This window comes from Melanaphis sacchari, unplaced genomic scaffold (genome assembly GCF_002803265.2).
Source record: "Melanaphis sacchari strain LSU unplaced genomic scaffold, SCAv2.0 Contig323_pilon_pilon, whole genome shotgun sequence".
In the NCBI taxonomy this organism is placed as follows: domain Eukaryota; kingdom Metazoa; phylum Arthropoda; class Insecta; order Hemiptera; family Aphididae; genus Melanaphis; species Melanaphis sacchari.
Window position 1 is genome coordinate 180,595 of NW_020271194.1, and position 23,536 is coordinate 204,130.

Below are 23,536 nucleotides of genomic sequence, written 5' to 3' on the forward strand. Positions count from 1 at the left end.
TTGAATTTCCGAGCTTTTTGTCTAAACGAAAACGTTGTTATCGATATTTTCATAGGAAAAATGTATAACACTAAAAACACATTGAAAATGTTAAGCTCAAAGAGAAATTAAGATATTTTAAAAACTATTCAATATATATTAAGTTCTTAAATTAAATTAATCATTAGGTGAAAGTTTAGATATTATAGAATATTTTTAGAATAAGAAAATCTTTGAAAGTAATATGTTATTTACATGTTAATACGTTGGATATGTGTCGTCATCATTTAAACTTCAGACGCTTATAATAAAAATAATTGTGACTGCTGATAATTTATTTTTAAATATAGAATAATTTCATTATTTATTTATTTTTTTTTTTTTTTAATCAACCATAACATTTTAAACTACTTTGATTATAATAATATAAAACTATTATTATTGTAAAACTTACACTGAACTTTTGAAAATTATTTTTAAAAGGAAAATGTATTAAAAAACTCGTGTCAAATTTTCAAAGTCTAGCTATACAATTTTGAAATTTGAATGGCTATAATTAAATTTAAATTTGTATGCTGTATTTATGACTGTTAACATTTTTTATTGATTTATATTTAACTTATTCATGCATTAATATAATTTAATGAAATGTATTTTTTCAAATTAAATAATCATGTGTTATAATGGGTCTTCAATTAGATATAAATTTTTTTAACACTCCCTAATATAATACCTAAAAACATGCACTCATGTCTTGTAAGTTAAAAGTTGTATTAAAATTGAAATATTGTGTGATATAAAAACATAATGATGTAGTTAATATAGGTATACAAACTATACTACGATTCAGTTAATAAGATTTGACAGTTTAGACCATTATTTTTTTGGTAATACTTACTAAGCTAGTTCACACTAAAAATTATTTATGAATTTATCATTAAAAATTTTAGTTTAATACAAAAGTGTAATATACACTATTGTCTTGCTTTTTTAGTTTTCTAACATATCTATGTAATCGAAGCCAGATGAGTGTGTATACGAGTAGAGTGTAGTAAGTGATATAATAATAGTAATATGAGAATATGGTGTTAGTAAATACTTTTAAATTTTACGATATATTTGTTTTCAATGCGTGAATTATTTATAATAATTGTAGTTATTATTTTTTTATTTTTTTTTACAACAATTATAAAAAGTACACAGATGATGATAATATTATGGTTTATATTTAATATTTTCTTCATTATAAATATAGGTTTTTAGTTTTAATATCATGTTTATAATACCAATACAGTCAGTATACACTTTAATGAAAACTTAAAATATTTTTTTACATATTATTAAAAACCAGTAAAATGTATTCAGAAAATGTTTCCGTAACTTTTAAAATTATAAACAAATAGTTTAAGATAATTCTAATTATCTGTATTATACTACCTATAGGCTATGCTATTTATATTGAGTATAAATAACCATTTATGATGTTATCCCTCTAATTAATAGCTAGATTATATTATATTGTAAAATAAATAAATTTTAACAGTTTTAATTCGATATATCTTTGTAGACTATCAAGAAAGTAGTTCGCTCAAATTGGTAGGTACTTATGTATGTGTAAATTTCTTTTAATTTATCTTTATTTAGCCATATTTATTTTTTTTTTATCAAAAAATTTTGAACCAAATAAGATTTCTTTTTACAAGTTATTTAGTTTATTCTGAATTATAAAAAATAAGCTAAATATTCTTTATCTTCAAAGAGTTTTCTTGTTTTATTATGAAAAATGCATTTTATTCTACAAATTCTGTGATTAATAATAATCTTCTACATTTTTATCTCTATTAAAATATAAAACAGCATATTAAAATCAATAAAAATAATAATATGTTAAAACCTATAAAAAATAGTTTTAATATAATTTACTAAATTAGCAAAATATTAAAGTATCGTTTTTAGAGTTAAGTTTAAATATAAACACAGATAAAAATGTTGTATAACATAAATAGTAAGTACCTAATATAATAAAGTTGTAAACTATTGAACATCATAATATTTTAAAATCGTTAAAAGTTTGAATTATTATAACTTGATACTGATATAATATAATCCGTACTAAAGTAATATTATATGATTCTGTAAAAAAGTGTGTAAAGTTTACCCTTATATTTTCGACAGTTCTAAATCCAATGCTCAAATTATAGTTAAGTTAGTTTATTTTTGTTCCTAGATTTTACTCACAGGACATTACCTAAAATAAATTTGTTATAAATTTATAAATTTTAACAAACTCTAAGGTTGGAAGTTAGAAAATAATAGTAAAACTTTATATTTAATGTTATTTAAAAAAAAATTATTATACTATTTTTATTGAAAAATTTAGATCTTTATGGATAATATAACAACTAATTGAGATGTTAGATCCTACAATTATAATGATTGGCTAGATATAGCTTCAAGTTATTTTGAAAAAACCGTTACCAAATACATCCGGGGGCAGTGATTATTATATACACATAAATTAACATTTGACACATATTGTTTTGATAAACACTATTATATTCTATGCAATATATTTTAATTTTTAGATAGTTGTCCATTTAAACCTCGACCTTCAAAAATAAATAATTAAAAATATGTAAAATTTATCATATTATATTTTGGAATTTATTTTAACATTTAAGAGTTTAAAAACAATTAATATTAATTTATAATTAACTATAATAACTATAATTTTTTTTTAATTTTTGAATAGTCAGGTATTTACAAACCAAAATTTATAGTTTAAAAATTATACGCATTATTTAAAAATAAAGTGTAAGTGTAAAGTCGATTTCCGCGAAAACCATAGTATATCTTTTTTTGCCTTATAAAAAAAAAAAAATATTGGATAGCATTTGAATAATATTGGATGATTGTAGTTATTAGAGAGATGATTAAATTATAATATATAGATAAACAAATAGATAAACAAAATATAAATTATTAAATTAAATAAACAAATTTTTGATATTTTTACTTGATTTGTGTATAATAACATTTTTATTTATAGTAAAAAAGATTAAAAATTTAATTCGAAATTCTTCACCATAACAGTTTCAATTTAATATTCTTAATGTAGTTAACGTTTTAATTTTTTTTTTAATGTTATATAACCTAAATAACTGTTTTTAGTTATTTCTTACATTATTTTATTATTTTATGACTCACTCAAATAATTAATATATTTACGTAAATTTAACGAATTATATCAAGTTTTAACTCATAGGCACACTCAAAAAAATATAGTAAAAAAATTTTGCATTTATTATGAGGAACCTTGCGTTTAATTTTTAATTATTTTTAGTCATAAACATTTTTTTTATAATATGTATAAACCTACATAAAAAAAAAATAAGAAAAAAATCAAAAATTTGTGTATTTAGTTAAATATATATATATGTTTTTGATTATAATTTGTTTGCCTTCTAATATCTACAATTATTCAATATTACTTAAATTCTATTTAAATATTTTTTAGATAGAATTTATTTCTATCTAATATTGCGTACTTAATAGACAAATAGGAACTTATAAATAATATGTATAAAAAATGTAGATATTTAATTATTACTATTTTATAAAATAGTTATTAAGCGAGTAGATAGTTACATATATTGCTCAAGATACAGCAGTTTTACTGAATCTCTATTATAAATTGTTTGGTATTAAACAGCATTAAATGAAAATGGATTTTGAGATACTTAAATTTATATACTTAAATTATATTATTACTGTATGATAATTATTTTTATTACTGTAAAAATATGATAGAAAAATATTATGTATGCACATTAACTAATATATTCATGAAGTCTGACAGACAAATTGTTTTGTGTGAATATGAGTAGGTATTGGAAATTCACAGTTTATAATTTGAGCGAGCTAAAGCAGTCGACCGTCCTAAAATTTAACAAGAGCGGTTGCTAGTGGTCATTTGCGAAGATTCGAGGTGCGGTTTTGCTCATATGGCTGTATCAAAACGCTATTTGAAATTTAAATTATCAATGTTTAATAGTGAGCAGTTATTTGTCGTGGGCTAAACCTTTCCGAATATTAATACCAGTATTGTGTATGTGTATTTTGTATACATACACTGACCGAGACACTAGAGCTATTTTTTATGTGAGATGCAAAAATATATATAACTTGAGCAAATAGTAGGGTACCTGTATTTATCCATTATTGCGACTTTTGAGTTTATGTTTTTTTTCGTATAACTCAAACAATTTTGACATACTTTACGTTTATCACGTTTACATAAACTATTGTATCAATTAATCATTACTCATTATATGTATATTAGATCATGAAGTTTTTTTGTATTTGTTAAACCTATCGTTTTATTTTTTTTTAATGGAGTACCCAATAGTCAATATTCGTACTATAATTATTGAAAATTAAAATGCACAAGAAAGTATCCAGTACTCTTCAAACAAAACAAAAATGGTTTTTTTTTTAGACATATTATACATAGAAATTAGAACTAGGCTTAACTATATCGGGTTGGTAAAACTATATACGACTATACAGTGCCACAAACTCGTTTAATAAAATCCCTTTAAAATCGTAAATCGATAAAAATCCGATGGTCTAAATAAGTAAAAATCTTATTTTTGGATTATTAGTCAATTAAAAAGATGCGGTGTATGGTTGACGATTTATTTGAACTAATAAAAGTTGTATTATCTGTAAATTGGTTATTTACTGCACAGCTCGTATTTTTTTAAATAATTTGTAAACCGAACTCGAAATCTATAATGGAATGTTACAATATTATTGGACTTAAGTAGTACAATTTAAAACTGTATTAGGAATACATGGGTTAAATGCGTACCTACTCGAAAATTTAAGTACTTTTGACTTATATCAATTTGAGTTCTGTTTATTTAGAATAATATAGGTATGACTCAAAGGAATTTTTTTTCTGTTTACTCTCTATTAAAAGCTTTGTGCTACACTCAGACCTCAAGCGACGCTTTGCACGACCCGGGCGGAATCGATAAATTACGAATACATATAGAGCATAATGCGTTCAACGCTCACACTCGCGTATAAGTGTCGAGGTAGACGCGAGGGTGTAAGCCCTACGGAGAGTGAGGAGGGATGCGAAACAGGAAAAAAAAGAAAACCCAAGCAGCAAAAGCTCGACAATCGTATAATAATGTGCCTATATGTGTATACTATATAGCCGTGCGAACGGTGTTTCGAGTTCGCCGCGGGGGCAACACTGCGGTATCGAGCACGGCGCGCCGCCGACCGTACACATCGCCACCGACGTTATTCGCACGTCGTCGCCGCGCCACCGTATGTACGTCGGCGATTCCGTTCGCAGCGTATTTTTATTGTGCGCGCCTGCCCGTCATCATCGATCGTCGCTGCAGCCGACCCACCGCCGCCGCCGCCACCGATACCATTTTCACCGGTCCTGCGAACGCTGACTGTCACCCGCGTACGCCAGTCTCAGTCATCGCCGCACCCGATTAACCGCGAGAACACCGCCCGACCGGTCGTATAATTGTATACTCGATTTGCAGTTTTCCCGGATACCGATTCGGGTCAACCGCATCCCTCGGCCGGTAGCACCCCCTTTCCGTGAACAGTCGCGCTCCGTTCCGCCGACTTACCCCGGAGCCGCGCGGTCGCCACCATGGTCAAGCACAACACGGACACCAACGGCATTGGGTACGAATGGGAGTACGCCAAGGTGAAGGATGACCGGACTATATGGCAGAAGATCATCATGGGCATTTACAACCCGAGCTCGCACGAGTTTCTCGGCCGGTCCGCCAAGAGTTGGGGTGAATATATATACATATTATTATTATTAATATTATTTATAACAGGTTTACGTTACTTAATAAACACGACGAAGCGCGCCTGACCGTAACTGGATTACGTAATATTATTTTATACAATTGTGTCTGTAAACGATAGTCACATGACATAATATACGAGGGGTGGCTGTGGGTGGGAGGGATACTCTTAGAAGTATATATCTAAATAATAGATAGTATTTTCTACACATTTTGGATTCAAAAATAAAGTTGTTGGTATCTTATTGCTTATTAGTCATTAATCATTATACATAATGATTGACATGATGGGTACTTACCTATATATTATAAAAGTATAGCTAAAAGCTGATAATTTTTTTATTGTTTTTATACACAGTTAGGGTTTTCCCTTTTAGATAACATTAAAGAAATCACGTTTACACCGCCAGTCGTGTCGTGTCACTCACGTATCATCGGTGTACACACGTATGACTTATAAACCCACCAGACCACACCTCACGTGCGTACTACCACTTACCCCTTTACACGCAATACCTACATCACCTATGTAAGTGCCGTGCGGAAAACACGCTTTTATTGCATTATTTGTGAGCGAATCTAGGTTTTTCGGAATTGATTTTTTTCGATACGATTTTGTAAATTATTACATGCAACTGCATGATGAATTAAAGTAATTGGGTCATAGGGATTACAATAGATTTTGGTGGCCTTTTCCTCACAGGAGGTAGGTGGCCGAAAAAATGTTGAATTCACTTCGTTTTCGAATTACATACTATAGATTTACACGGCTATGCACACGTGGTTTACTCAATCTAACAATTGTTTTTTTGTATCACTTAACGTTTTTAATTTTTACCAATTATTACCATATTATTCAGCGGAACTCTCAAACAAAATCGATCAATAGATTCAATATAGTTACTATTTTATACCGTAGTTTGTTCATGAATGAATGGGTACATTTAATGTAACCGTTATCATTTAAAAGGAGCCCAGATCCTTCAGGGCCAAAGATCACCAGCTAGACCTTATATACATTAGGTAAATATATTATATCCGAGTATCTAATAAATGGTTTAACGCCGCAAATTTTAGACAGAAATGTGCGTGTACCTGTACCGAGGAAGATAACTTACAGCAAATATATAAATGCTTCATAAAAAGAAAACGAACGGAAATATCATTCACGATGACATAAGTCACAAGTTGATCGATACTTTCGACGCGTATATTTGCTCATCGTTGAGATGGTTTTTTTCACTTTTTTATGCGCGCGACCGAATCGCCTGTACATGATATAGATATAAACATGCACACACGCGTACATATAATAGTAATCGTATACTTATGTACATATTGAATGTATGCTTAGGCGGCGGTTGGAAAGGTCTTGTTTCTCTATGCTTCATGACATTATTATAACCACTTATTTTTTTTTTCAATTTTTTTTTGTATCCTTTTTAGCTATTTCATTTTGTTGACCTGAAAGTTGTAAAAACGTATAAACAGACAAAGGACTACGTTTAGACTATACAACGATATTAACTATTAAAAGTAAATGCACTTATTTACGTGACATTAACTGCTAATTGGTGAAGTTGAGTCAAATAACGCGTGTAACAGGGTGTACCGACTTGTAAAAACCGATACCTAATATAAAATCGTGGTAGTGCCGTAGTGGTGGTGACCTACCAATATGGAAATTTAAATAATTTACTTATAATATATCTTTATCAAATACTTTATATTTTATTTAAAAGATTGGATACATATTCCTATAAGATTACCAATTAATATCTTTACGTGACAATAGATCCCATATTATTATAAATTATTTCTGTTATAACGTCAAAATTACCTGGTAATATATATGTTGTTGGACAATGTTATTGCATATACTAAGCAGTTTTTACCACTATCTATAATTTCATTTAATACTAATGATAAATGTAATGATAGACAATTTTTATAGATAAAAACAATTGTACAATTTGTACCTAGGGATAGATTTTTTTTTCTAATCCATTTTACCTAATTGGTATTTTCTGTTAAGATCTGATCATAACAGTGAGTTGTGGGTGTAACGTACCTATTGAATATTTTGTGCATTATATATTGTATGCTCTCCAGTGAATTCGAAATCTAAGCCCAGTGAGTTTGTATGTATGTGTAGTGTCTTGTGTGTGCGTATGTGCGCGCGCGCACACATAAGTTTGTGTGCAGTTCGTTAATTTTATATGAGTAAATGTCGTTGCCAATAACATCTAAGAATAGAAGAAAAACACGCACACGCACGAAATATAAGTATATAGTGTATATATTATGATCGTGTTTAGCAATATGCGCATGCATCTTTCCCATGATTTAAAGAACTGTGACTAAAAATATTTCTAAGTTTAGAACAACCTCCGCTAGTCTTGTTTCATCGAATAAACTATGAGATTATCATATTATATAAGTATATATTTATTTACAATGTAATCTATTAAGTCTCTTAAGTGTTTTAAATCTTCCTATAAATAATATTTTACACTGCATATCCTGTTATACCATCTAATATCAACTATAGTATTATACAACCTTGTTCGTCATCTTGTTGATATCCTGTAATCTAGTTCAGCTGTGCAATTTTTGAAGAGAAGATGAAGGAAATTCCAGGGAATTGTAATTCGATTAGTTTTTTAGAGTAGAAAAATATACTGCATCATTTCAGAGTTTCAGTTCTTATCGAATCATAATAATGCCTAGCGTACATATAGGTAAATAAATTCGCAACTATGTCATTATTATCACTTTATGTATTTTCGCAATCAATAAAATAAGGGATAAAATTAAAATAAATAATTACAAACAATAAGGATAAAACTATAATAATTTCATTCTGTACTGTGCAATAGGTTGTATTGTATGAGTTAACAGCACTTCAAATATTAATCAGAAGTTAGAATTAAAAATGTGAAATACAAAATGAAAAATATAATCGTAGCTACATTACTTCATACTTCATAGATATATAATAATTTAGAGTAAATTATATATAATACAACATATTATATTATATGTAAATACAAAAATCACCTGGTTTGGTTTCTTCCCCTTGCAGCCTTAATAACTTATTGATTTTACCGACGTTCCGGACTTCAGCTAGTATTTGCTTTACATACCGTTCTACGCATGTTTTTTAATATTAATCATTACTTAAAACTTACAAGTTACAACTCATTATTATACGTCATTTATACTATACATAAAATGATTGTAAACATTACAAATATTGTATCGAGTCATTTCGTTGTAAAATTACATTTATTTATACATACTAAAACACATTAAAGTAAAAGTTATATAATAATATAATATCACAACTTTTAAATTTAATATGTATGAACATATAACAGAAACCTAAAAACATTACGTTTCGTTGAAAAAAACCAACGAAAGTTGCCAAGTCTGTACATTCTTATCGATTATACATTAAAATCGTGTCTTAAAATAGGTTTAATTTTTTTATGAAATATCTAAAATACTTAAAAATAAAGATTACAAACAAATGCTATAATATGATTTTATATTTTTTTATTTATCTAAAATCCACAATTTACGGTGCTCCCGTACTAAATAATAACAAAAGGAACGGAATAACAAAGCATGAAATTATGAAATAAGTTTTAAAAAATGTGTAAATTAAACATGAAACCATAACATTTTTGTAAACTATAATACTTTTTTGTTAAAAATCGAAAATGTATGTATCATAATATATTTTCGTAGTATTAAAAATAGATATACTTAAATATGGAAAAATTGCACAATAATATAATATATTTTAACACTTGATACAATGATACTTATATTATGTAATATCAAATATATTCAAACTTCAGAATTAGACTTAAAAAATAAAATATTAATGTTTTAATATTTAGTTTTAAAAGTAATACAGATATGCTAATCAATTACAAATATTTTTACGACTTAAAAAATATTAAACACAACCTTAAATTATTATATTTATTGGTAGCAAATCGCCTTTGACGAAATTTTTTAGTGAAATAACATCGTGGATATACTCGTATAATTGTATTAAATGTATTAATTACTAATAAGTAATAATATTATATTAGTGTGGCTTGTAGTTTAAATGGTTTTTAATTGTTAATACATTTTAGATTTAGAAAATTATAAAAAAAAAACATTAAAAAAAATGTACAAGTTTTAAAAATATTAATATTAAGTAAATAATCAAAAGTTGTGGTTTATTTATAAAGTTGTAATTCTTGCTTTATAAAAAAAAATCCATAAGGTAAAAATACCAATTAATTATTTATCTCTCTATCCAGTCACCAATAATAACTGTAATTAAAAAGTAAGCGTTTATATTGAATAATATTGCAGTTGGTCAATATGTAAATACAACTACGTATTTATGTATACTTAAAACTTTTAATTATTAAATACCTTCACGAAGAATAAACTGAAATTGTATTTTGTTAGTAATGCATCTTGTTCTATTAAACGTAGATGACATTTTATAAATGAAAATTTGTACTGAATTGTATCGTATTTCGTAGGTATTTGTATTGTAATCCATAAGTATTTGTATTGTAAACTCTAATTACATAGCTTTATGTTAAGGGTCAGAAAATACATTCTATAAACTTGCAAATATTTTAGAGTATTATATAAATAATTAAATAAAAGATAAAGATCGAGTAGGAAGCTAATTCCCTCAAATAATTTATTAAAAACTAAAGGCCCTCCACTCTCATTTCCAGAAAATAAATAAATAATAAGTACTCATTTCATATGTATAGATTAAATTTACATAAAATTTTCATTTACATGTTCGTTTATTGGTCTTAAAATTATATTTTTTTTTCTTTTTATTATGTGAACGTTTTTAGGTAAATATATTGGACCAAAAAATGTTTCTATTCTTCTTTTTACATCAAAAATCTCTTCAACTAAGTACTTTCGAGATATAATTTTTCATAAATTTGAGAAAATGATTGAAATTGGATTATTTTTTTGTTTGCATTAAGGTTCTGGTTTAAGACTAAAAACAGTAAATTTGATTATAACGCCAAAAATAATATTTTGTAGGATCTCCATCATATTATATGTTTATAATCCTATAATTACCCATAATTTAATTTATTATGTTTAATTTTATTCGAATCCATTTGCTATTCACATTGGAATAATTTATTAATAATTATATTTAAAAAGATAAATATTTACTTACTTTTAATTTTTTTAGCAGCAAAAAATCTAGAACATAAGTGTTAGGTACGTAAATTGATTGTGATAATATGATCGCATATATTTATAAATTATACTATTTTATTGCTTTTTTTTAAATGTTGCCCTACAAACTTAATTAGGTACTATAATAATTGTTATTATATATCGTTTATTTTAAATAAATAAAATTATGAAGTTGAGTCATTTTCAATCATTGTTGATTTTGTTGTTTTCAATTTATTAATTATAATATATTTTTAACTCTTTATTTTCGTATATATTTGAATAAAATCAAGTGTATGTTTTTCGTGAATTCAACCTAATTAGGTTAATTGTCTATAAAATATAGTAGATACAAAAACTAAATTATGTATTATAGTTACAACTCACAAATAAAATAAGAAATCTGTGCACGATGCTCTATTTTAGTAGTTAAGATGGTACATAAATCTACTCGTATATACTTTGTTCAGAAATTTTTAAAATATTAAATTTATTTAAAAAATTTAGAAAAATAACTTATCATCATCATACATAGGTTTTAATACACGGACCAATATTATGACACTTGGAGTTCTAAATTCATGTCATCCAAAACGTGTTTATAATACCTACACTTACGTGTATTACCTACTCTTATACAGAATTTTACATGTACACATATCAATGATATATTCAAAATTGATCATTTTCATTGTATTATTACCATATAATACTGCACATATAACGAGTAAAGTTTGTCCATTATTTCATAATAATAATTTGATTTCTATTGCTCATGAATCATGATATTTAGGGCAGACTATAGATACATCGGGGCATTGGGTATTTACTTACACAGAACGAAAATTCATTGGTACATTCAATAATGCTTAATTTTCATTTATTCACAAAAAATAATTTGTTAAAATAATAATTATTATTTTTATTTTAAAAATATATAATTGAATTAAGAAAAGTTATAGGTAAAATCAACAAATACTATCGGTAGAATTAATTATGCACACTAAGAAAGAAATACATTGAATAAATAGACAGTTTATTAAATTTATAAAAAACATTTTTAAATCAACATTGATTTTTGTTGATTTTATACAAAAAAATTAATTAATTTAATCAAATATTACATTGTATAAATTATAAAATATATGTATCGAATTAACCATACTAATATTTATTAATTATTATTAACAATATTATTGTTAAATTCCATATAATATTGTTAAATATAAACCCTATAATAAATATTAATATTTAATATTATTATAAATATTAATAATAAAAAAAATGAGTTAGAGTAAAATTTATAGTCTACAGTAACATAATATATTGAATAAAAGGATTTAAATTTTTGTATGGATTTAATTAATTATACGGTTTTATATTATCAAATAAATACCTAATTATTAAACAGCTGAATAAATAAATTGAATATACCTATTATGTTTTAAGAATATGTATGAATGCAATGATGCTTTATGAAACCTTGTTATTATATATTTTGATTATAATGTGAAATTATATTGATCAAGCGAGGTATGATATCATAATATATATATATATATATATAGATATATAAATATTTATGTGATAAACATAATATAAAGTTCAAATCCCGAGCATTGTTGGAAATTTTGGAGTTTTAATGCTTATTTTTTTTTACACTTTGTCCAAAAATGTATAATCGAAATTCCTACTTTGCCATATAACAGATACATAAATAATTATATAAATAATACAATAATATTATGTAGGTATTAAACTATAATATAAATATTATTATCATATATAATATTTAATTTGAATCTTTTTTGTCGATATATATATTTTTTTTTAAACACACACAATTTGTTTAATTATGTTTTAAAAAAATATAACATTAGTGAAGAGGTAGTGTCCATTAACACTACTTCAAATAACTTGAATATAAAATGTATAAGTAGATATAGTGTAATTATATGTCGTACAAATGTAATTATAAAAAATTAAAACAGCATTTAAACATTTTATGTATAATCAAAATATATTAACATTTTACATAATAATATATACATATACTTCAAGTACATAAATTACATTTTAAATTTAAAAAAATAATAATTTTTATGTTTCAGGAGGAATTCTGCTCTTTTATGCCGTGTTTTATTCAAGTTTGGCATGCATGTTCGCCATATGCATGAAAGTACTATTATCTACGTTGAACGACCATACACCTCATTTCACACTGACCAGCTCGATAATCGGCACAAATCCTGGTATGTAAACAAAATTTCTTGTTCCATTTAATTATACGTTTAAATAAAATGTAAAGTTATTATTTGAACTATTTTGGTACATTCAGTTATGTTGACTTATTAATAATTTAGTATACACACATTTTATCTGATTATAATTAAGTAAATAAGTATTGTATTATACTTAAAACTATAAATAGATTTTACTACAATCGCAACTTGTACATAGATTTAATCACGTTACAAAAATTTAAAAAAATGTCTTTAGTACATATTTTATGTATATTCATTTATATAATAAATAATATCAAGATAATTTTTTTAGTATTAATCTCTAGAAAAAAAAAAAAAAATTATATGAAACTTCAATGGAAACTTTTGTTAATAGGAGAGATCTTCGTAATATGATTTTTTCAAGATGTACCATGCTTTTTAAAAAAAATTTTCTCTAATCAATTATTACCAATGAATATTATATACTATTATATAATGCGTATTAGTATTATATGAATACAAACTATATGTGTTTTACAGGATTAGGATTTCGACCCATGTCTCCAAATATTGAAGATGGATCACTAATTTACTACGCAGCGGATAACGCAACTAATGTAGAGGCATGGACTAATGAATTAGACAAGTTCCTAGCTGGTCAGTATAAAAAAAAAAAAAAAATACCACATAATTATATGATAATCAAGGTTCGGGATTTAATGCATTTGCATATTTGTTCGGGAAATAAATAGAAGAAATCGGATTCGATACATATTTGTATTTTAACACAAGGATTTCAAATTCAAAAATTTGTATTGCATATTTTTGCATATTTTAGGTTTTTTTCTTCACATGCATATTGCAAAGATTTATTCGTTTTTATTGAATATTCGATAAATTTATATATTTTTTAAATTTGATTTGTAAAAAAAAATGAATAATATTAATGTACAATTTTTCTTTTTGACGCGTTATAAAAAATTTATTTAGAAAACAAATGTGTATATATAATATAAATTGTTCATTCTAAATTAATTTTATCTTATAGTTTCATCTGCAATAATGCCGATAAGGCAATAATAAATACTGTGACTCGACATTTCACATTTCATTTTTTTTAAATTTCATTTTTACAAGCATGGTTTTTTAATTTAAAAAAAAACACATGTTTAAGCGCATATCTTTATGTTTTATTATGCATATGTATGCACATATTATTATGATCTTAAGTGCATAAAGTCCCAAGCCCTGATAATAATCAGAGGCGTAAGTTTTCTTATCTTGCAAAGCGAACAAAAATATCTACTGCTGGTAAAATTAAACCTACTGATTTCTACCATAAATATATTTATATTAATATTCAAATAAATCCCACACTGCTTTTTTTTTTTTAAAAAAATAGTCCTATATGCATCCTAACATATTGACTATGGTAGTTTTATTCGAAAAATATTTATAAAATAATTTTTGAATTTATCGTATGAAGTCTATATTTTGTATCCAGATAACGAGCGGGTTAAGGGTTACACACTCATATACACGCGTCACGTTACGTCAAAAATCGAAATTTTTTTAAATTTTATTGTAAATCATAACTGTAAATGAGTTCCAAAATATCAAATTAATATAAATAAAATTTAATAAAATATCAAATTACATCGATAATAATTTTAAAATCAGATTTTATTTTTACGTTAACATTGGATCCTTTGAACCAAACTTTTAATTTTATATTCTAAAAAAAAATCTTATTTTAAATTTAAAAAAAAATATAGAAATTTTTAAAATCCTGATTCGAAGGACTCAAAAGATTTCATAATGAATTCAAATATGTTTTCAAAAAAATTATTATCGGAACAAAATTAAAATTTGTACCTACGTTGGAATGCATACAGATTTATAAAAGACGGTAGTATGGAATCTCCTTAACTAAAATTTCATGTTCATAAAAATCAGTTGTTAAAATGTTGCGATGAGATTATAGTAATAATTTTTTTTAAAGAATAATTATTTATATTTTTAAAATATGTTTTTATTTATTTATAAAATTAGTCTATATATTTTAAAGATTTAAGCTCAAAACTGATTTTTTATAAAGAGTTGAGACATAGCATTCCCACATCTGCTGGCTCCCTCTATAGAGGTTGCTTGTATAACTTTTAGATAGCACAAACATAAGAAGCTGAGTCTTTTGAAATGGTTTCAGTGTATAAGAATAAAACACTACTGCCAGACAAAGGTAGTAACCAACAGAAATGTGATTACAATATACCACCACAAAAGGACAAAGTTTGCGAGGTCAGCCTGGCAAACATGGGACCATGCACATCCGAAGCAAAATATCAATATCCAAAAGCTCAGCCCTGTGTTTTCATTAAGCTCAATAAGGTTTGTATTTAGAAAAATTGATTAACAAGAATTTCAAATTTTTGCACATTATTCTAAAAAAAATATTGTAAACTCTAATAATATTAAATTAGCATAGTTGAAGTATAAGTAAATAATACATATATTATCTTTATCTTTAAAGATCACTGTATGTAAAGATTATTATTCGAATATAAATATTGCGTAGATTTTCGACTGGGAACCAGAATTCTATAGTAACAAGACAGACATTCCAGCTGACATGCCACAAGAACTTAAAAACACAATTGCGAGTAGAAATAAACATGAGGTAAATTGTTTCAAAATAATATTTAATATTGTACAATACTAATTATTGTTTATGTTTACATTTATAGTTATTCACAATATGGGTTACCTGCGATGGAGAAGCGCCAGCAGACAAAGATAATATTGGACCACTTAAGTTATATCCACAAGATGGATTTCCCGGCTATTACTACCCGTACAGAAACAAGCGCGACTATCTTAGCCCATTAATCGCCATACATTTCCTAAATCCAAAAAGTAAGAGTATAAAAATATTTTTATTCAATAATTTTCATTTAATTATTCTAAACATTTCTTCTTAGATAAGTCAAATAGGTACTTCATTAAGCAGTTAGTACCTATATGTATTACATACACACACACATATATATATATTATATAGGTACTATTGAAAGAATGCTTTGTGATTTTGTAAAAAACGCTTGTAATAAACACAAAGAGGATTTATTATTTGTTTATTATATTCAATACTATAGTTAATCGTTATGAAAATACATACAAATTTAATAACGAAAAACCTATTTCTATAATTTTCCAGTTAAAATACAAACAATAAAAATATAAATATAATATTTGTTGTTGTTAAGTTAACATAAAATCAATTAAAATTGTATTGTAATAACAATGAAATTTAAAATTTTCCTGTATCCATATTCATAATTGGTCATGTAATTTAATATTATAAGATAGAATTTCTCCCAAATTTTGATGAATTTTTGTTAATAATCAACAATATTTTGTTACGATTGAGTATTTATATAAACGATTTTTACAATATACATTTCTAAAATATTACTATGTAATTAGGTATTATTATTAAATTTTTATAATTTCATTGTTTTTTTATATATACATTAAAGTAGGCATAGATATTATTTATTAATTATTATTTGATTTAAGAGTTCAGAAGTAATAACACTAAAAAAGTTAGATTTTAGCATTAATACGCATTTTAAAATACCGAATAAAAAATACTAAAATTTAAAAATATGTGAAATATAATTTACAAAAATATATATTATAATATGTACTTATACTTACATATTTTATTATTTTAATTTTATTAAATTTATATTTAAGTACTTTTAATTTTCATAATATTATATAATATCTATATCTTATATACTAAAAAAAAAAATTACTTATAATTATTAAGCAAAATCACTTTAAAAACTTATCAAAACAATATTGCATAATAACATCAGAGAGTGTAAAATACATTTGATTCTTATTTGAGATTTTCTAAGATTTGAAAAACAAAACATAAACGCTAGTTGAACTTTATAGCTTTGTAATCATTATCGTTAATTGTAAGAAAAATGGAAATATTTTATATACCTAACTTAACCGACAGCTTTTGTTTGATTCGTTGCAGGACAAACTTTGATCAATGTGGAATGCCGTGCCTGGGCCAAGAACATATTTTACAAACGCAGCTTGCAAAACCGCGAAGGTTCCGTTCACTTCGAATTGATGATTGACTAAAGTTGAAGGCTCTTAACACCGCTAAACCATTCGCTTTGTTCTCAGTTTTTTGGAGCATCACAAAACACAGAACATAGCCAGTTTAATTTTAGTACTATATCGTTGTATTGTTAATTGGTTTAAGTGAAATCCCAACAAAACGCGTTTACTCCTTTCATAAAAAAAAAAAACAATAATAACGTTAGGTGTTTTTTTTTTTTTTTTTTGGCTTAGGAATATTTCTTTAAGTTAACCATACATTTATATATATTAATATTAATAAATAAAATAAGAGCACAGAAAAGTTAATTAATAAACTTTTAATTCAAGCTTAAAAAATACTGTGCAAATTCACAGTTATACGATAAATATTCATCTGACGACTTCAAAGATTATCACTGCCTATAACTTTTCTTTTTATCATATTCCATAAGTAGGTGTACCTATAGTCATTTCTACCGTGAATAATGTAGTTAGCTCGTTTAATTTATTCGGCTTGTTTTTATAAGCAAATTCGGATATAATCAATGCAAGGTAGGCAACCTAATGATAAGACGTAGGAACATGTTTCAATAAAAAAATAGATATTATAAATTAGAGACTAAACCCACATTTTTCATTAAAAAAAAAAAAAATAATAAATAAATAATTGCAATTGTGTCAGTTTAAAGTTTTCACATTAAACGTAGCCGCCGTCGTGTACGGATTTTTTTTTAAGTAGGGCTATTATTATTATTAAAATTATTTAGTATTATTCAAAGTAAAAGTGCCCGCAGCTCTATTGGTATTTATATGTTTCGTGGATATATTTACGATTCCATCTAAAGGGGAGGGATAGTGAAATTTCTGGTGAGCGAAGTCCCAGATGTCTCACATTGATATCTGACTATGGCCATCACATAAAAAGTATATACCTACGATTATATTTGTTTTTATGTTTATGTACAAAAAGCAAACTGCAATACAGTATGCCAACCTATGCCTATAGTGGCGTCATTTCGGGTTTGATGGAGAGTAACATTTTTACAGAGTCTTATTCAAAAATGAAAAAATTTGTCTGTACCTCCCCTTGTTTTTGATTTCTACCATATAGATAATTTGTATCGCTAGCGTTTATTGGTGACCCTTGTATATTTGCCTATAAAATGACTGCGTGACGTAAACACATTTTAATACGTACAATAATTACACAGCCAATAATATTGAAAATAAGGTTTTTGATATAAATAAAATAAAACATTTTTTTTTTTTTGTTACGGTAAAACGTAGTTTGATTGTCCTATCCCAAAGATTCGCACGGCAGGCATTTAAAAAAATTAACACGATCAAATCCACTCCCTTCTTCTGGAATGACGAGATAGAATGTACCTCCCTATACTCCAGGTTTCTTTTTTAGATGTTTTTTTGTTTGATATCATCTTTTATAAGTCTTATCTCGCGTACAGTCACGTGCTTATATGAAACTCGTAAGTAAGCAATACACGCGTCGTATTGAAAACATTTTAATGTTTTCGAGTCAGAGTGACGTGAAACAAATACATAACATCATGCTTTTTTTCTCTCCATGCCGTAGTCGAGTGAAAAAGTCTTAAGAAATACGTGACAACACAAAATTGTAAAATTTTTTTACAATTTGTGGCTTATAAAATATATATGATTATTTATGTATAAACATAAATATATATATTTTTAGATTAGATGCAACGAGATTTCACGTTTTTGTCGACACATTAATTATAGGCAGTGTTGGGTTGAATGACTTTTTAAAAGTAATTTCATTACGGAAATTCGTGATTTACGTTACGTGTTGTATTACATACTTAAGGTATACCTAATAACTGGTAACTGATTATGGGCAGGTACTATGGAACAGAATAATCGCATTTGAGAAAATTACTAATTACCTACAAAATATTATTATTTTTAATAAACATTTATAGATACTTGTCAATCGTAATATATTTTAAGCTATCGTTGTAATGTAATAACCAAATTTAATATTGATTATCGTAAAATTATTACACATACATTCGATACTAGATTAAAGTATATAGCTATTATAAATATACATACACATATATATGTATTATTATTATATTAAGGAAGTTATTGATTATTAAAAATTTTAAAATGTTGACGTAGACAGCTAAGTAAAATTGAATATTTTAGTGGAATATAGCGTGTTTTAAATCGTATAATTGTTATACCTGTTTCGATTAACGCGATCGAGAAGAATATATACTATGTAATTTGTAGGTACTTACCAACTATTTAATTGTGTAACGTATATGTAATAGTAGTGTGGTGGGCTGTGGTTAATGATTTTATTATTATACATGTAAATGGAATCATATAGATTATAGAACTCGTTAATGTAGATGTTCAACAATTGTTTTATTTATCATTTAGTACCTATATTATACAGCCGGCAGACACAGTGGCATCTGTTTAGCTGAAATTTTAAAACTTTTAGAAGGGCGTTGAAGTCGAATGCTTATTAATGCAAGTGCATTGCATTGCATATGCACCTCAAAAGTCAAAGAAGAACTTTTTATATAATTCACAGATTTCTTATATTGAAACTGATGGACGCTTTTTTAACACAAATAATAATAGCATTTTAATGGTTTTATACATAAGTTTTATATTCTAAACGAAACGATAACTTTATTAATTACTCAATGATGTGAGTGCTCATTCAAAAATGAATTGTCGTGAATATTTTAAATTTTCATGAAATTTTTTAACATTATATAATTTACAAAATATATTAAGTCTTTTTGGTCTATTTACAGAAAAGTGGATTTATTAAATTTTTTTTCAATAATTATCGATTAAAAAGTTTTTACTCGGCCGTAAGATTAAAAAATATTATCCAAGATTGTTCATAAGTCTTTATTTCTGAAATTTAAAAAAAGTGAATCATATTTAATAATAAAAAAATTAGATTCAGCGTTTGACAACATTAAATTTTGTCAAAATCGTGAAAATTTGCAAATTATTTCGTAGTTAAAAATGTATAAAATGTTCAATTTTATAGCTAAGAAGACTTGAAATACATAATTCATATTGTAACCAAAAAATGTAGAAACACAAATATTTTAACAGACATTTTAAGTACAAATTTTGATGAAATTGTAAACTTAGCGAATTAACATAACAATTTCAATTTTTTTGTTATAATTCAAAAAACAGTAGCCGTGGAGACTTGAAACTTTTAAGTAGATATCTTATCATATTTTATTTACTTCTAGGCAATGAAATTTAAATTAATTTTAAGCTATTGCCTATTTCACTGTATATTTATTGAGTCCCAATATCTGAACAAGATTATTCCAATTAAGTAACATACATAATATATAGGCTGGAAATTTTAAATTTTATTTTTACCGTCACTAGTATAATAATTATACAGTTTGCCGATATTATTATATTATATACTCTAGTTTACGAGGTACATCGAGTACAATAGATGAAGTTATGTTAATTAAAATAAATATAAATGTTTTTTTGACCGATGGACACACATTTCGTTTTCATAAACATTTACCTATCAAAAAATCACTAACGCTGGAATTGTTGCAAAAATAACTTTAAGGCGCTTTTTAAATTAAATTAATTTAATACTGTTACTGAGAAGTCTATAAACCATAATCACGAAAAACAGAACGAATCATTAATAAATAGACAGAAAATTAGCATTAGATGATTCAATTGAGAGACCTTCAAATATTATTCATAAAGATCTGAGAGAAAATGATACAGATACATTAAATATCTATGGCTTAAAATTAATTCTGAAAAAAAAAATATCATACTTGAACATTTATAATACTCAATTTATCAAAAAACTTATTAGAATTATTACATGCAGCTTTTTTTAATTTTAATCCATAGACAAATAAAGGAGAATTATTTATTAAATCGATCAATAACGATACTAAAAATAAAATAATATTTTCATGTGCTATTAATTTAAAATTTTTCATTGCCTGCGATATAATATATATTGACGCGACTTAAAAGTTCCAATTATTGGGTCTAGTTTATGAATACAAAAAGAAAAATTTTGAAATTGATTAACATAAAAACATTTTTTGGGTTTTCATTAAATCCGCCAAATGTCAATGATTGTTTCACCGATGACTTAATAGTTAATTTCTATTTTTCTTCCAGATTATCGTTAAGAATGCATTACTGATTGTATTTTAGAAAATTACATAGCCGAAAGCTCACAATATCCCCAGGAAATGTAGGCCTAATTTACATATTTATTGGCAAGACCTCTAAAAGTTGTGAGTCCTTCCATTCAAAATGTAATGCTAATTTTATTCAGCCAATCCAAATATTTATCAATTTATTGTTAAATGCACAATGCGAAACACACATCAAAATTAGAAGTACTGATATTATTAATACAAGAAATAATATCAAAAACATAGAAAAAGCTATCGAAGGATAGATGCAGCTGTTGCAATCAAAGAAATTTGAATTCATACACACAATGTTTATCACATACATTTTTACCAATTTAAAAAATGTTATTTCATCATCACCTATATTCATCGAGTTGTGAACAAGTAACATTTTAAATAACCTAGGACTCAATTTGTTCTAAAAGGTTTGATTGGGACTTAGCATGTAGCCGTCTATGTATATACCATAAACAGTAAGAATATTTTCTCACCACTCTACAGTGAGTAGATGGTATATTAAAAGTTACTACCAATAATAAGTAATAAGAATATATACTATTATAAATTATAGCAATAAAATAAATGCAATGTTTTTGGCCAAAATCAAATTAACTTATACTGCAATACTAATAGTAAAATAAATGATTTTAATAGCTACTCATACATTGAAAAATATATTGTGCAATGTACTAATAAACTTTTTACGCTCAGAACTATTTTTCATATACAATAATTTATCATTGAAATTATGAATTTAAATTGAATACAATCATTACAGTGACTCACTCGACATCTAATGAACTGCAGAGAGGCACCTACTTGCAAACTTTTGCTTTTTTTTCTAATACTATAAGTATAGCTTGTACAATAAAAAACTATAGTTATGAAAAATATATAAACATTACTATTCATCAAAAGAAGTATTCTAAAAACATCACATAGAAATTTTTAAAATAAAAATTTAAATTAGTGATGACTGATGATGAACTAACAGCAGATATATATATATTTCAATCAAAATAGTGTGCTAATAAAAAAAAGATTTATTTTTAGAGGCAAATAATAAGCTACATTTTATTATTTAAAATTGGAGTTAATATGGTAATAAATGTTGTTATTTATTTTAGTAGAAACATAAGATATATTAATTCAACAATTTATTATGAATACTGGCATTTTTTTCATTTTAATTTGAAACTCTATCTAAAAAAAAAAAAAAAAAAAAAAAAAAAAAATACTTAATGGGATTTTTAAAACAAATAAATAAATATAAGATATTAAGCAATAAAAGCATATTGGTTAACAAATAGTTTGTGTAGCAATCACTGTAGACTGTTAAGTCAATCTCTGATAATTAATTGTATTTGAATTTAGAAGGTTACCTAACTGAATTAATGGTTACAAAATTAGTTAAAAGATTGTAAACAAAAGTAGATATGAGACAAGATACATATACATAAATAGACAAATAGAGCTAAATCATAATAACTAATAAATAAAAACCAGATACAAATATTAACTTACAATTCATTTATATTAACTTATCATAATTTTTATATAAGTATTATATAATAAATTAATAGCACATCCATTTTTGGCAAAACTATGATACACATTACACAAATTATAGCTAAATTATAATTAATTTAACTAATTCATTATAATAACTAAAATCATAAAATACACATTTATAAGAACATTGAGTAAATGAGTTATATTCAAATAAGTATTAATAATATTTTCTGTTTAAATATAGAATTATTTCTTTTATATTACATTTTGGTATAGTAAATATACAGTTATTGACTATATTTTTCTAAAATTCAATACAAAAATCAAATATCATAGTTGTTAAATTAATTTTTATACATCATAAATAAAAAATAAAAATGCTAATGGAGTACTTATTTTATAA

At 25.3% G+C, this 23,536-nt stretch overlaps 1 protein-coding gene across 1 annotated transcript; it reads left to right on the top strand.

Moving 5' to 3' along the window:
• The first annotated feature begins 5,317 nt into the window (after positions 1-5,317).
• On the top strand, positions 5,318-17,616 carry LOC112596484 (sodium/potassium-transporting ATPase subunit beta-2-like). Its single transcript, XM_025342187.1, has 7 exons — positions 5,318-5,816; positions 13,172-13,312; positions 13,826-13,942; positions 15,492-15,673; positions 15,861-15,962; positions 16,030-16,198; positions 17,337-17,616. The coding sequence occupies exons 1-7, from the start codon at positions 5,666-5,668 to the stop codon at positions 17,444-17,446; spliced, it is 972 nt and encodes a 323-aa protein (XP_025197972.1). The 5' UTR covers positions 5,318-5,665; the 3' UTR covers positions 17,447-17,616.
• Positions 17,617-23,536: the final 5,920 nt, after the last annotated feature.